Raw genomic sequence first — 13,337 nt, 5'->3', positions numbered from 1 at the left:
TTGGGGTGATTCTTGTTTTTAATTAACGCTTAAATGATTTTAAAATAATTAATATGTAAATCTATTAAATTATAAGCATCAAAAATGTGATTTTATAATGGTCAATTAATTAATTTATATATTTTAGATTCTGAATAGAGCGATTAATGTATTAATTTTAAAATAATTAAAATTTTTATTGTGTATTAATGATAAGTAGTTAAAAAATACTTCAATCTACAACTTTGAGTATGATTATTAATAAAAAATTGGATCTAATTTGTACTTTTTAAAAGTAAAAAATATATCCTAGGCTGAAAATCATTTCCATTCAGAATTATTTTTCGTATATAATGATAGGTACCTATCATAGCATTCAAATTTAAAACATCCATTATAGTAACCTACTCACCTAGATCCTCTCCACCACTATTATACAGCTGTGTGAGTTCTCGGTTTTTTGGTGTTTGTCATCACCTTTTATAGCACTAAAAATGCTTCAGTTTTTAAATTAAAAAGCTTTTTCTGGTAGGAAAATTGGATGTAGTTAGTATTTTTAAGGTAAAAAATTCCCTGTACTTTTCTTAATAAATGGAAAAACATAGACAAAATTAATGTAAACGGGAATTGTTATGATAAGCCATTGTTTAATAAAATTAATTAATTTGTTTTTTTATAATTCAAAAATTAATAAGAATTACCGTTGAAATTTGAATTTTTTACCAAGTATTTATTTCAATTTTCTATACCTATGTTATATAATTTTAATGTTTTGTTTCTTTTTATATTATTTTTAGAAATGAAAAAATTTCGATTTTTTTTCTATAAATTTCAATAAAAAATATTAAATGGGTCAAAATTGATGAATATTTAGTACAAGATCCTACATAAATTATTCTTATATACCTATGTATAAGATTTGTAATAATACATATCCACATTTTTTTAGATTCTGAACGAAGTGTTAGGGTCTGTTGAATTGATTTTACAATGATGTGTTTTTTTTGTGTTTGCGTGTACAGCATAACTTGTCGAAATAATGCTTCAATTTCAAACTTCGTACTAGGTGGTTTCCAATGGCAAAGTGAATATCCTTGGTGCATTCTATACAAGTCAAAAGTAAACAGTTTTCAAAAAAATAGATTTTTGATATTGTTGTAACTTAAAAACTAATCACTGTAAATACTTGAAATTTTCACCAAATGTTTATATTAGTGTTATCTATATTATACAGCTAAATTTTCAAAATATTTTGACTTTTTTGAGCTGTTGATAGATTATTAATTTTTCTAAGTTTTTTCTTTTAGTGTCCAAAAAACTTGAAAAGTTAATACAAGGTTTCTTATACCTAAGCCGTTTTTTTTTTTTTATAAATATCGATAAAATTTTTTGGGTTAGATCAAAATACCTGAAAATTAATTTAATACAAAGTTCCTCATAAGTTAGTCTTAATAGTGATTCAAAAATTATAAGAATACATAGGCACATTTTTTTTATTAACATTTGAAGTTCATACATGGACAAAAATTCATCAAAATCATGAATATTTGCAATATTTCGTAGTTAAAATTTATAAAAAATTTTGTGTAAGTAGCTTAGAGTTGAAATTTTAATACAAGGTTTTTTATAAGTTGGCTTATAATTAAGTATTATAAAAAAGTTGAGCTTTAGCCAATTAAAAAAAAATTATCTTAAGTTCAAAGTTTTACGAAATCCAAAATTAACGCGTAAGATAGCGATTTACTATCAAATAGTTTTAGATTTTTGTTATAGTTAAAAATTACTAGTCGAAGAAACTTGAAACATACACCAGTTGTTTAAATTAGAATTTCCTATACATGATTTAATTTCAGGTTTTTCAGATTATTAAAATTTAAAACATAAACCATCTTTTTTATCACCCACTAGAAAATATATCCTAGGCTGACAAAGACAAATCATCTCGTTCAATGTTCATAATCGTTTTCGTATATAACAGCGTTTCCCAAAGGGGGCGATATAGGGCTATCCAGGGGGGCAATGAAAGTTATAAACTTAATTAATTTGTTATTGCTTACTTATGTACCAATACATTTTTTTTTTATGGTAGGGCGGAGCGTCTGTCATTTTTTATTTTTACAAGTGGGTGGTAAAGATAAAAAGTTTGGGAATCACTGGTATACAATGGTACCTATCATAGTATCATTAGATTCAAATTTAACACTAAAATAATAGTGACCTACAACAATAGATCGTTACTTATTTGACCACCTTTTTTCAATATATATTTGAGTTAGAATTTTTACCAAATTCGTCAAAATCACAAAAATTACAAATTATTTTGCAGTTGAGAATTTTTAATAGCTAAGGTTTTAAAATGTATACAATATTCCTCATAATAGTAGTTCACACTGGAGTTAAACATAATTTTTTTTTATAGATAGGTATTAAGTTTGAAAATTACTTATTTAAATGATGAATAAAAGTGTTCATTATTATTATGATATTTTTTAAAAACATTCCTAAATCGTGAATTGAGACTTAATTACTTAAAACTATATTAAAAATATTTTATTTTATTTTCGATATTTAAAAAAAAATATTTTATTTCTCAGATATTTCCTATTTATACGATGAACCATGCTATTCACACAATTTTATTGTAAGGTTATTGTATTTACTCAAACGTTAATAATAAAATAATATGTCAACAATAATATTATTATTAATATCTAATAAAAATACCATGAAATGTATCTGTAGTGCATAATTCAACAGATATTTAGCTCAATATCGTTTTTATAAACGATGATATATCATTGGAATAATAAAACATACCTATCAATTAACAGTGTCCCACTAGACTTAAAATACAGGGGACAACGGTACCAACAATCCACCATTTTTCTGTTATTTTGAATGTTTATTTTTAATTCAAAGCGAAGCAATGAATGTATTAATTATACAATGATGAGTATATTTTTTTTAAAATTAGTATCTACATTACTTTTTAGATCAGTAAATGTCTTGATTTTCAACTTTTTTTATTTTATAAAAATTGTTACCTACCATTATAAATAAAAAACAATATACTAAATTACCATAACGATTCTAAATGATTTTTACTATGTTCAAAAAGCCAATATTATAATAACATACAATTTTTGACCAAATTAATAATATAATACTGCCAACTAACCGTTAGACTTTCTCTATTACAATAACTATGGGGAACAGCGTGATATCTTAACATAATCTTATGGAGTTTGTTAGTCACTGTCAACAAATTAAAAAAAAAACTTGTGAAAAATCGAAAGTTTAAAAACATTTTTTCAAGCATCATGACGTCTTAAAAATTATCGGAATAATATTATAAGTTAATATTTATAGGAAATAGGTATACCTAAACAATATCTATTTTGATCTAATAATAATTTTATAAATACCTATGCTTATAGTTTATACCTACTAAAATTTTTAAACTTACAAAATAACTGATTACAAATTTAATTTATACTAAATCTAAAGTTATTAAATGTTGACAGAAATTGTAAATGTAAACGTGATGACCAGAAATTTATGTTACAAAAATAGTGTTGATATCAGGATAGGTAATTCATAATGTTGTAATTAACTATTTTTAACCAGAAATCATGATCACTTTGTTAAAATGATAATAAGTATACACTTGGTTTGTAATTAGTTATTACGTATAATATAATATTTTTATCTAAGGTGTTATACTTATTATAAGTTATAAAAAGTGTTTATAAGGTTAGCCATTAGATTTATCAAGTTTCATATTTCTAAAACGGTATTTTTAAGTTACATATATACTATAGAGTATACAAATAAAAATATTATTATTTGATAGAATTTTATAACAAATATAACAGAAATGATCAATAAAAAATAAAAAACGAATTTTAAGATAATATTTAAACCTAGAGCGAGTAACTGCTGAACAGTAATTTCCATATACCTACTTGAGCGTTGAACATAGAGCATCTTGAGTCAATTTATTAATATATTTTCTTTGTACCATAAAATGCTCATTATAATATATATTTTGTAGTTTTTACATCATTTTTGTAAAGATTTTTTTTTAAAAAAACTTAGTTTAGCATATACAGTACCTAGATCAAGTAATATTATATAATAATTCTATAGTTAACTACCTATACTTTGAACTTTGAAGGACATTTAAGAATATTTTTCTATAAAATACGTTTCTGTGTTAAAACACTTAAAACTATTAATATATTACGAAATTCTTTAAATCCAATCTACATAAGTATTAGAAAATAGAAAGTTTCGAATGTATTATTTCGGTACAATCGGTGTATATCGTAAGTACGCTTTTTATGGAACATTTCTGGAAACCGTTGTTTTCCGCTCAATGTCTATTTTTGTGATGTACGGCATGATTAGATTAGGTTAGGCATGGCGCCTACGTTTCAAACCGATTCAGATGTTCAGCGAAGTAATAATATAGCGTTCTGATCGAAAGTGTATCTACCTACGGTAAGTTTGCAACTATATCCTACTATACTGTGACGTGTTGAACTATTTTTACTGATAGAGCGAATACTACTCAGTACCCGGCACCCACATATATTTTATTTAAATAAATTAGTTAAATTTCAATTAGTATCTATAAATTGTATTGTAATAAAAATTCCAATTTTCTTATTCGTTAAATCTTAAACAAAATTTATTATGTTATTAAAATATAACAATATTACACATATCTCTGGTGATCTCTCTGGGCTTTAGTAAAATGGTACATACCATTTATTATTTATTATTATTATATTATTATTTATCACTTATCCAAACAATTTTATTAGAGTGGCTACTCCTTAAAAGTATTGTCAATATGTCATTACTACTATGTAGGTATTCCCTTATATTGTCATCGCATAAATCTGGTAGTATACATCGCATACTCGCATAAATCGTGGAGATAAATAAATTACATTAAGAACAAACAAAGATATTGGACACGAAATCAACAACAAAGAGGAAACAAAAAAGAGCGTTTAAGTGCAGATTTCAAACACCTTCTTCAGACGTCGGTCGACAGAAACACGTTCATCCGCCTCCTCGACGGACCCACACATCCCAGTCGGCTGCGGCAACTACAGCAGTGGTCTCCACAATCGGGTTGGCAACACTGTCAGCGGCGCAACAATCCGCACCGTGTTTATTTTTGTTGCAGCTCGCTCCTCAATGACGGTCGACGACACTCGTTAATTCCGCGTCGGCCAACGGCAGGCAGTGGCAGTGGCAGTCGGTACTCGACAGTGCTTCAGTCGGGTTCGGGTTCTCTGCGTCGAGTTTTTGTGGAGTCCACTGTTCTCTGGTGTGCGTCATTCGTTTCGTGTGTAAATATATAATAATAATAATAATAATAACAAAATATACACTCGTGTACCTATATAGATATAATTTTTGTTTTATACGATCATAACGATATTAAACTATTTATTAATATATTTATTAACGTTTACTAGACGCGGTCGCACGAATAATACATTATTATTATAACGATTATAATTCGTTAATATACGCTAATATTCGCCAATTGGCGTCGAAGACAGCCAGAGGAGGAGGAGGAGACGATGACGTGACTTGCCGGAGGACAGTGGCCTGCACACACTAAGACGATATGGGGTACACCGGCGGTAATGCGACGGCCCAGGGCAAACCCGAATACGAAGCCCTGGTGGGTCGACAGGAGGCTGAAATTCGCATGTTGGAGGTGATGCGCAGGTGTGTGACCAGCAAGCTCAAGTGCGACCGTGAGTATGCTGCGTCATTGAGCGCCGTTTGCGCTCTCGGGTTCAAGTGTGGCGGTGGTGCAGTTGACACAACGCCCGGCAGCAGTCTAATGGCCGGTGCCTGGAAGCGGCTACTCGACGAGCTAGACGCAGCCAGTCGGGCAATACGGTCTGTGTGTGACCGGATCGAGAAGAACACGCTGGACCGGATCGCAGGCATATGCGCTGAGAAACGGAAGGCGAAAAAAGCATATCAGGACGAATACAATAGGATATCGCTGCAGTACAACAACGTGAGTGTTTGTGTCTTTCTCAGTATACAATAATAATATACTATTCACTTGAAAGTTAGATATATCAAAATAGTTAGCCAGGTATAATAGGACTTGAAAGATTTCACCCCATTCCTCCAATTATAGGTCGTAAATATTTGATCGAAAGTACCTCAGCAGTAAAAGTAATTTTTAAGATCAATAAATATTAACTATTTTTATAGGATTGAATTATAAAAACTGCTGAGAAGGTTGAAATTAAAAGCACTAAACTTTCCATAGGTTGGTTCTGAACACAATTTGTTTTCCATTTTTGACATTGTTCTCAGTATCGTAATGATATAACCCCGAAGAATATACCTAATATTATGTTTATTGATTCTTAGGGTTTGAAATTTTCTGCGTATTTCATTTAGTCGTTATAGATGTAGAACACTATAATAGGTAATAAGGTAAACATTTGTTTTTGTAAAATAAAATAAAAAGTTTAATGTTGCATAATTCGTTGTATATTTTACAAAATAAACATATTTGACAAATTAAAGCATTTTTTTTTATATATAGGTAGATAATAGGTATATTATATCGTATTCTTTTATGTAATATTAGTTACAAATGTTAGATTATCTTTTGGTAATTTTAATTTTTTCACTCGTTTTGGAGATTTGAGGGCAGTGCAAATTTAATCAAACTTCGTATCTATCAAAACCTTACTTTGACAACATATTTCGGGACCCTAATTGAGTAGTATTGTTATTACTGATATGAGTCGTCCAAGTTGCTTGTAGGTGTTCAACCCCCTCTTTTCCATTAACTATGACCAATCATCGTATCTACAGTTTTGACCTAATTTTTATGTCATTTCGATCGTTTTGGCAAATCGTTTTAGCATAACTTCGTTTCGTGGGTGTTCCGCATTCACGGACAGTCCTGGGCGTAGTGTTTATGCAACGGTTACTGTATCTCGGCGCACAGCTCCATCGTATTATTATAATATTATATTGTGTTGTACAAGGATTTATTGCTACCACCGGGAAAACCGAAAACGACGGCATCGATCGGCGTTATGGAATAGTGAACATTCTCTTTCTGCCTATGTAGTTTATTGACGCACACGGAATTATTAGTATTAATATGTGGCGCAATTATGTATACGAATAAATAATATAATAGAATGTTGTAGTAATAACACTTGACTAGACTAGTGTAGCTATTATATACGATGGAAAAACCTGCGGAAAACCCGTGTGTCCAACAGCTATCCACTCTGACGATGTAGTGTAATTTTAATATTGTTCCAATTGGCCGGTCTCGAGGACGACAAGCGCTCGATCAAGATCCTGATAAAATATTCAGTAGGCAGGTAGTCTGGTGGGTGGTGGATGGGTAGACGGGTTAGGTATTCTGTATACGTATTATTTCGATTTGATTCTATTAACGTTTCGTATTGAGCACGATTTTTGTTTAGATGCCGAACCTACCTACACATATTTTTCGTGAGGTTTGCCAAACGTGTTTTTTTAGGCTTGCGACGTTTTTTCATCGTTAAAAGTCATTACTTATAAGTGTGAACATGCAATGTTTTTCCGAGGAAATCGCTGCTTCTAAAAGCTGTCGAAAACTGACTCCCACACGGTGTAAATAATTCTAATATTCTAATATTATATCATATTGTGTGTATATTATGTGATTAAAATGTGTTATTGCATTGTGTAAGTATTGTAAAAGACGTGACTATTTATTAAAATACGTACTATGTTGAAATTATACATAACACATCTTAAAAAAATTACTCAAAGGCGTGCCTTTCATACTATGTAAGAATATCTGACATTCTTATTGTAGTTATTGTGATACGACCTTAATAGGCCTGCAGAATTATGAAATTCAAATAACATCATCTTGAGTACACGGTAGGTAATACTCGTATTAATACATAATATATAGGTATGTACTATGCAGTACTATGTATAATGTATTATATATTATAATTAATATATTTATTGGTATTTTTAGTTAAAATGAGAAACTATGTTTTTATTGCAGTAAATATTTGTATATTATAAATAGTTATGAATTATTCAGTAAAATAGTTCAACGATCGAAAAGGTAGACTATAATAGCAATCCCTATAAAAACTAAACTTTAGCGAGAGTTAACGGGCGGGTCTGTTATAGCGAATGGATGAATCCGGGGTCATTGACTGCGAATATGATCGTAATTTATATAGGTACATGAATACATGATAAAACTTATATAATTATGTTTAAACCAATTTTATAAATGTAGAATAATTCACCAAGGACATCCACCCCCCTTTTTAAAATAATATATTATTATTATATTATTATTTTTTAATATTATAATTTTTGTTATTTTTGATTACACTTGGAGATAATGTTTGTATTACTTATGAATAATCTAGTGGCAGTATAAACTATTATTTTTCAAATCGGAATCTTCCTTCATTTCTATATATTTTTGGGTAAATATTTTCTTCAAACCTACTTAAATATGAGCATTAAACAATGAACAATATATATACTTAACTTAACCTAACCTAACCTTGTTAGTGCTGTAGCTATAAACATAGACTAAAAATTAAACTTAAAATGTAAAAACTCGGACACCACTATCAAAATTAAAAAGAAAATATTTCTATAAAATAAATTACAGAAAAAAAAGGTTCTCGTTTGAAAAATAGTAGTTTGTAAGAGGATAAAACAGGAAAATCTTAAAGATTTTTGCAAACTATTACTAGTTGACAATATGATTTAAGAAAATATAAATATTAAATATGTAATAATAAAATAATAATAATACAATTTGTCTATCTCAAGTACCTTGCCACGATCATTATGTAATTTTGCAAATAAAATAAACTTGGTGAATAACCCTGTATATATGTATTTATTTCGTAGTTCATATAATATATTTTAACGTTTTTTGTATATAATGGATGTATAAATTCAATAAATATATTTTCATGATCATTTCATTGAATATACCAAGGGGAAGATCGTGTACATTTTCTTATTGTAAAAGATTAATGTGACAATTTTTAATATACTTAACCTGTCATATCTAGTAAATAGTTGGATAATACTATCAGATATCAGTTATTTCTATATAGGGTAGGTAGTATTCACTTCTGTGGTATGTGTGTTTCACTTATAATACTGCACACAATGTACTATATTGCATATTATATTGTATTATTATAATATACATCGCTACAAATTCGCTGTGTTAACCATCATAGGAACTACTAAACTAGACCCACAATACGTCATGTTCGTTCGTCGACTATTCAAGTACATTATATAGACGCCTAATTTTCGTTGCCACATTTTATACATGTATACATACACGTGTGGTTGTACTTACAGTTTCTAAATAAGATTATATATATTAATATTAACGAAATTCCAACGCGAAGCCTGCTCGCGAGAACCGGTGCGGACGTAATTCGAAGACGAGATAAACGCCGAGCACACCGCCTACGGGGTCATTTGTTTCGCGTTCTATCAAGTGCCCCGTCGAATTTGAAATTACTGACCTACTTCCCTGGTTTACATTGTTCCTCCCTCACAAAATTTCGAAAATATTTTTTCTCAAAATATGTATTATAGAACTCTATTCTTTAATGTTTTTTCGGGAAATTGTATAGTGCAGAAAGAGTAAAACAGACGAAACAAAAAGTTATTATTATTTTACTCAATATACAAAACAATTATTGTTCATGATCGTGTGAATTGTTTTTGTCGGGTGTAACAGGTTCGATAAGAGTAGATCGTACACTCGTCAACAAGAAATTATTACGACCGCTCCTATTATTGCTGACTGATGAAGCTCGAAATGCAATAACTGCAGAATACTGCCTGCTAATCAGATACTGTATTATAATGTAGTATATATTATACACGAAGATTTCTCGCCGGACATCCGTATCCTGTCCCCACCAATGCAACTGGAGTGTTACATAAGTTCCGTGCAGATTTATTTGTTTTTTTTTTCGTTTGGCGTGACCTTGATCCGGTACATACCATTACCGTGGTTTCGGTCTATTTGAATAATGCGACTGGTTGGTATAGACTAGGTTATCATCAAGACATTCTACGCCTTATTGTAAACTGATGAAAGTGCTTTCTCATGCCACTATTGATTTATTCGGTCACAGATGTCTTCTTATATGCATATTCGCAAAGAATTATGATTTTAAAGAAATTATTGTGAAACATTTAATAATGTACATTTTAAACTAAAGCTCGTCAATGTAATTTATTATTTGTTTGAAAATTAGTATCCATAATATTCTATAATATGTAACATTATAATATAAGTATTTTTAATACGTATGTTATGCACTTTTGATATTTATAACTCATTTTAACATTTTTAGTTAACAGTCTAAATTGTATATGTTGTAGTGTTAAAATTATTAGGTATTATTTTTTTGATAAATGATAATTATGATTTAATTAAAATATAAAATTTCATAATAAATAACTATTAACATTAAACATACATTAACTATAAGACTATATAATTATATAAATAAAAATAATAATAATGTAAATATGTAATTACAATTACGTAAATCTTGATGAGTCTGTAAAATATATTATTCTGTATTCGATTCGATGACTTAAATTTTATCATTTTATTATTTAGAAAAAAATTGGAAAGTACATTTTTTTAAACTTGAACTTCATTTTGAAGACTATGCATAGATCAATTTTCACCTGTAGGCTGTTATTTGGGTATACTTAACACCAATTATGATTTTCTAACATCGATTATCAAAAAGTAAAATTTCTTTACGGAATTTCTTTATCTGTTAGACTGCCGATTAAGTGGTTGTAACCTAACCGACGATATTTTATTTGCGCTATGGATGAATACTGCAGGCCATTGACCTTCTGTCGTTATTGCAGTGAACTTGATCGGCCGACAGTAGAAAAAAAATAGTAATAACGTTTAATAGTATAAAACCAAAGGGTTAGAACTTGGAAGGGCCAATAATAATTATTTTTAGGTTTGTCGTATAACGTATAAATCAAAGACGTGTATACCTACGTCATAAACTCAAAACACTTTCGTAATTTAATAGGTTTAACTGTTTTAGTGGTTTTAACAGCTTTAGTAATTTTATATCTAGTCAGCAGAGTGTAGACATGCATTTTAGTAACCACTAACTCTCAGAAACACCGCTATTCTTTGAATTGCTCCGGATCTCCTATAATTGGCATTGACGAGTAAACCAATGGTTTAGCGTGTATTTATACTTAAGAATATTTATATGTATAAATACCAATTCACTTGCACCGAATTGAAATTGGATATTTTCGTCGTTTTTTTTTTTTTTGTATACGTTTGTAGGTTCTTGACCCTAGCTGCTAATAAGACAATGATGGCAACCTTCAGAGGTTATTGTTTATGAAAACATAGTAAAAACAAATGCGTTGTAAATTGGTTCACACTCCACATAAATACTATTTCAATATTAAATAATTGAGAGTAGCTTCTAATTTATAATGAGTGTATTTTAAATTTGAACGTTCCTTCCGTGGTTTTTAGTGGTACTGAACGTTCTGTTTTTGGACTGAGATATTTTCTTTCTAAATTAATTAATATTTTTTAAACGAAATAACACTAAGTTGAAGAATGGTCTTATGGCTTCTCCTGAAATATACCTAATTGTATTAATCATCTAAATATCACAAGGCTCATTCTAAAAGCTCTACAGATAAGCAACTGATGTGCATCAATAACAATTTTAAATTATAGAACAGGAGTTTTTCGTAATAATTTGAGCAATGATGATAGTTTAAAAAAGTATTTTGACAGTAATTCATATGAACATATTTTAAGTTTTTGGATTCTGAACGAAGTGATGGATGTATTGATTTTACTTTTGTATGTGTGTACAGCATAACTTGTCGTAATAATGATTCAATTTCAAACTTCGGGATGGTTTCTGATGGAAAAGTAAATATCCTTAGTGCATTATAAGTCAAAAGTAAGAATTTTCCAATTGTTAAAAAAAAAACTAATATTATAATAATTATAGCTCAAAAAATAATTACTGTAAATATTTGAAATTTTCTTTAAATGTTTATATTAGTGTTATCTATAAATAGTTAAATTTTGACTTTTTTATAGTCAATAGCTATAGAAAAAACTCTAAGCGTCATTATAGGAAAAATGTTGAACGTTGAATTTTACATTTTTACGAAATCGCGTAATGATAACGATTTATTCTCAAACAATTTTAAATATTTGTTATTATTCAAAAAGTATAACCGTAGCTTGAACATTTTACCAGTTATTTAAAGTGGCATTTTCTTTATATGATTTAATTTTCAAAATATTTCGCTTATTTTGAGGCTATTTATAGGCATTTGAAATATTCATTTTTGTTTATAAATGTTGATAAATTTTTTTTTGACTAAATCAAAATACTTGCAAATTTAATTCAAAGTTCCTCATGAGTTAGTCTTATATTGATTCAAGAACTATAAAAATACACAGCCAAATATTTTAAGTTAAAATTTGACAGAATCATGAATATTTGCAAATTATTTTGTATATTTAAAAATGTATAAAAAATGTTATAGAAGTAGCTAAGAATTGAAAATTGAATACAACGTTTTCTATAAGTTTGGCTTACAATAATTATAAACAAAGTTGAGCGTTGGGCAATTAATATCTAATGTTTAATGACTGAAAATTTATACTGGAAATAGTGTTATTATGAAATATTATTGAATTATATTTAATATTTATGTATACTAATTCAACAATTTATAATATTATTTAATAAAAAAATCTCATAAACAATACGTTTATTAACTATAGCATTCTATATTATTAATTAATATTTTTACTTTTAATTTTTTGTCCAGGGGGTTAGGTTAGGGAGAGATTGACATTAAATCGTAGGTTAACTAGAAACTATTAAATTAAATTATTCAAATTTAGCTAACGATTACTGCTTTTGTAGATTTGGGTTAAAATCATTATGATTTATGACTACCTTTATGAAAAGTAGTGAGTACTGAGTATATAGTACCTTTACAATATTTTTTTTTTTTAATTTCTAATAATAGTATGTTGTAGAATAGATGTATGTATTTTGTATATAAATATGTTTTATGTTAATTTATTTAATTCGTTTCTTAAATAATATGTAGGGTTAGGATGTTTAAGATTTTGCATATTTTTTTTAGATTATCCAATAGCTTCCATTCTTATACCGAAATGTGTCTCATTATGTCTATATTCAGAATATCAAATTTTTATTTTGCATATAACTGCATAT

The 13,337-nt window shown here is 28.4% G+C and overlaps 1 protein-coding gene across 5 annotated transcripts in view; it reads left to right on the top strand.

The window, feature by feature from the left end:
- Positions 1 to 5,198: 5,198 nt before the first annotated feature.
- Positions 5,199 to 13,337, top strand: part of LOC114120763 (tyrosine-protein kinase Fer) — a 38,398-nt gene continuing 30,259 nt past the window's right edge. For 3 of the 5 annotated variants that reach the window (XM_027982780.2, XM_027982779.2, XM_027982777.2), the window contains exon 1: positions 5,213 to 6,034. In XM_027982780.2, the coding sequence (XP_027838581.1) occupies positions 5,630 to 6,034 (405 nt within the window). In that variant the 5' untranslated portion in view covers positions 5,213 to 5,629. Of the gene's footprint in view, positions 6,035 to 13,337 lie in introns of all 5 variants that reach the window. The other 2 variants (XM_027982778.2, XR_007603895.1) reach the window with 2 other exon arrangements.

This window comes from Aphis gossypii, chromosome 1 (assembly GCF_020184175.1).
Source record: "Aphis gossypii isolate Hap1 chromosome 1, ASM2018417v2, whole genome shotgun sequence".
In the NCBI taxonomy this organism is placed as follows: Eukaryota; Metazoa; Arthropoda; class Insecta; order Hemiptera; family Aphididae; genus Aphis; species Aphis gossypii.
The sequence above is the reverse complement of the archived record's forward strand: the minus strand, read 5'-3'. Positions and strand labels throughout refer to the sequence as shown.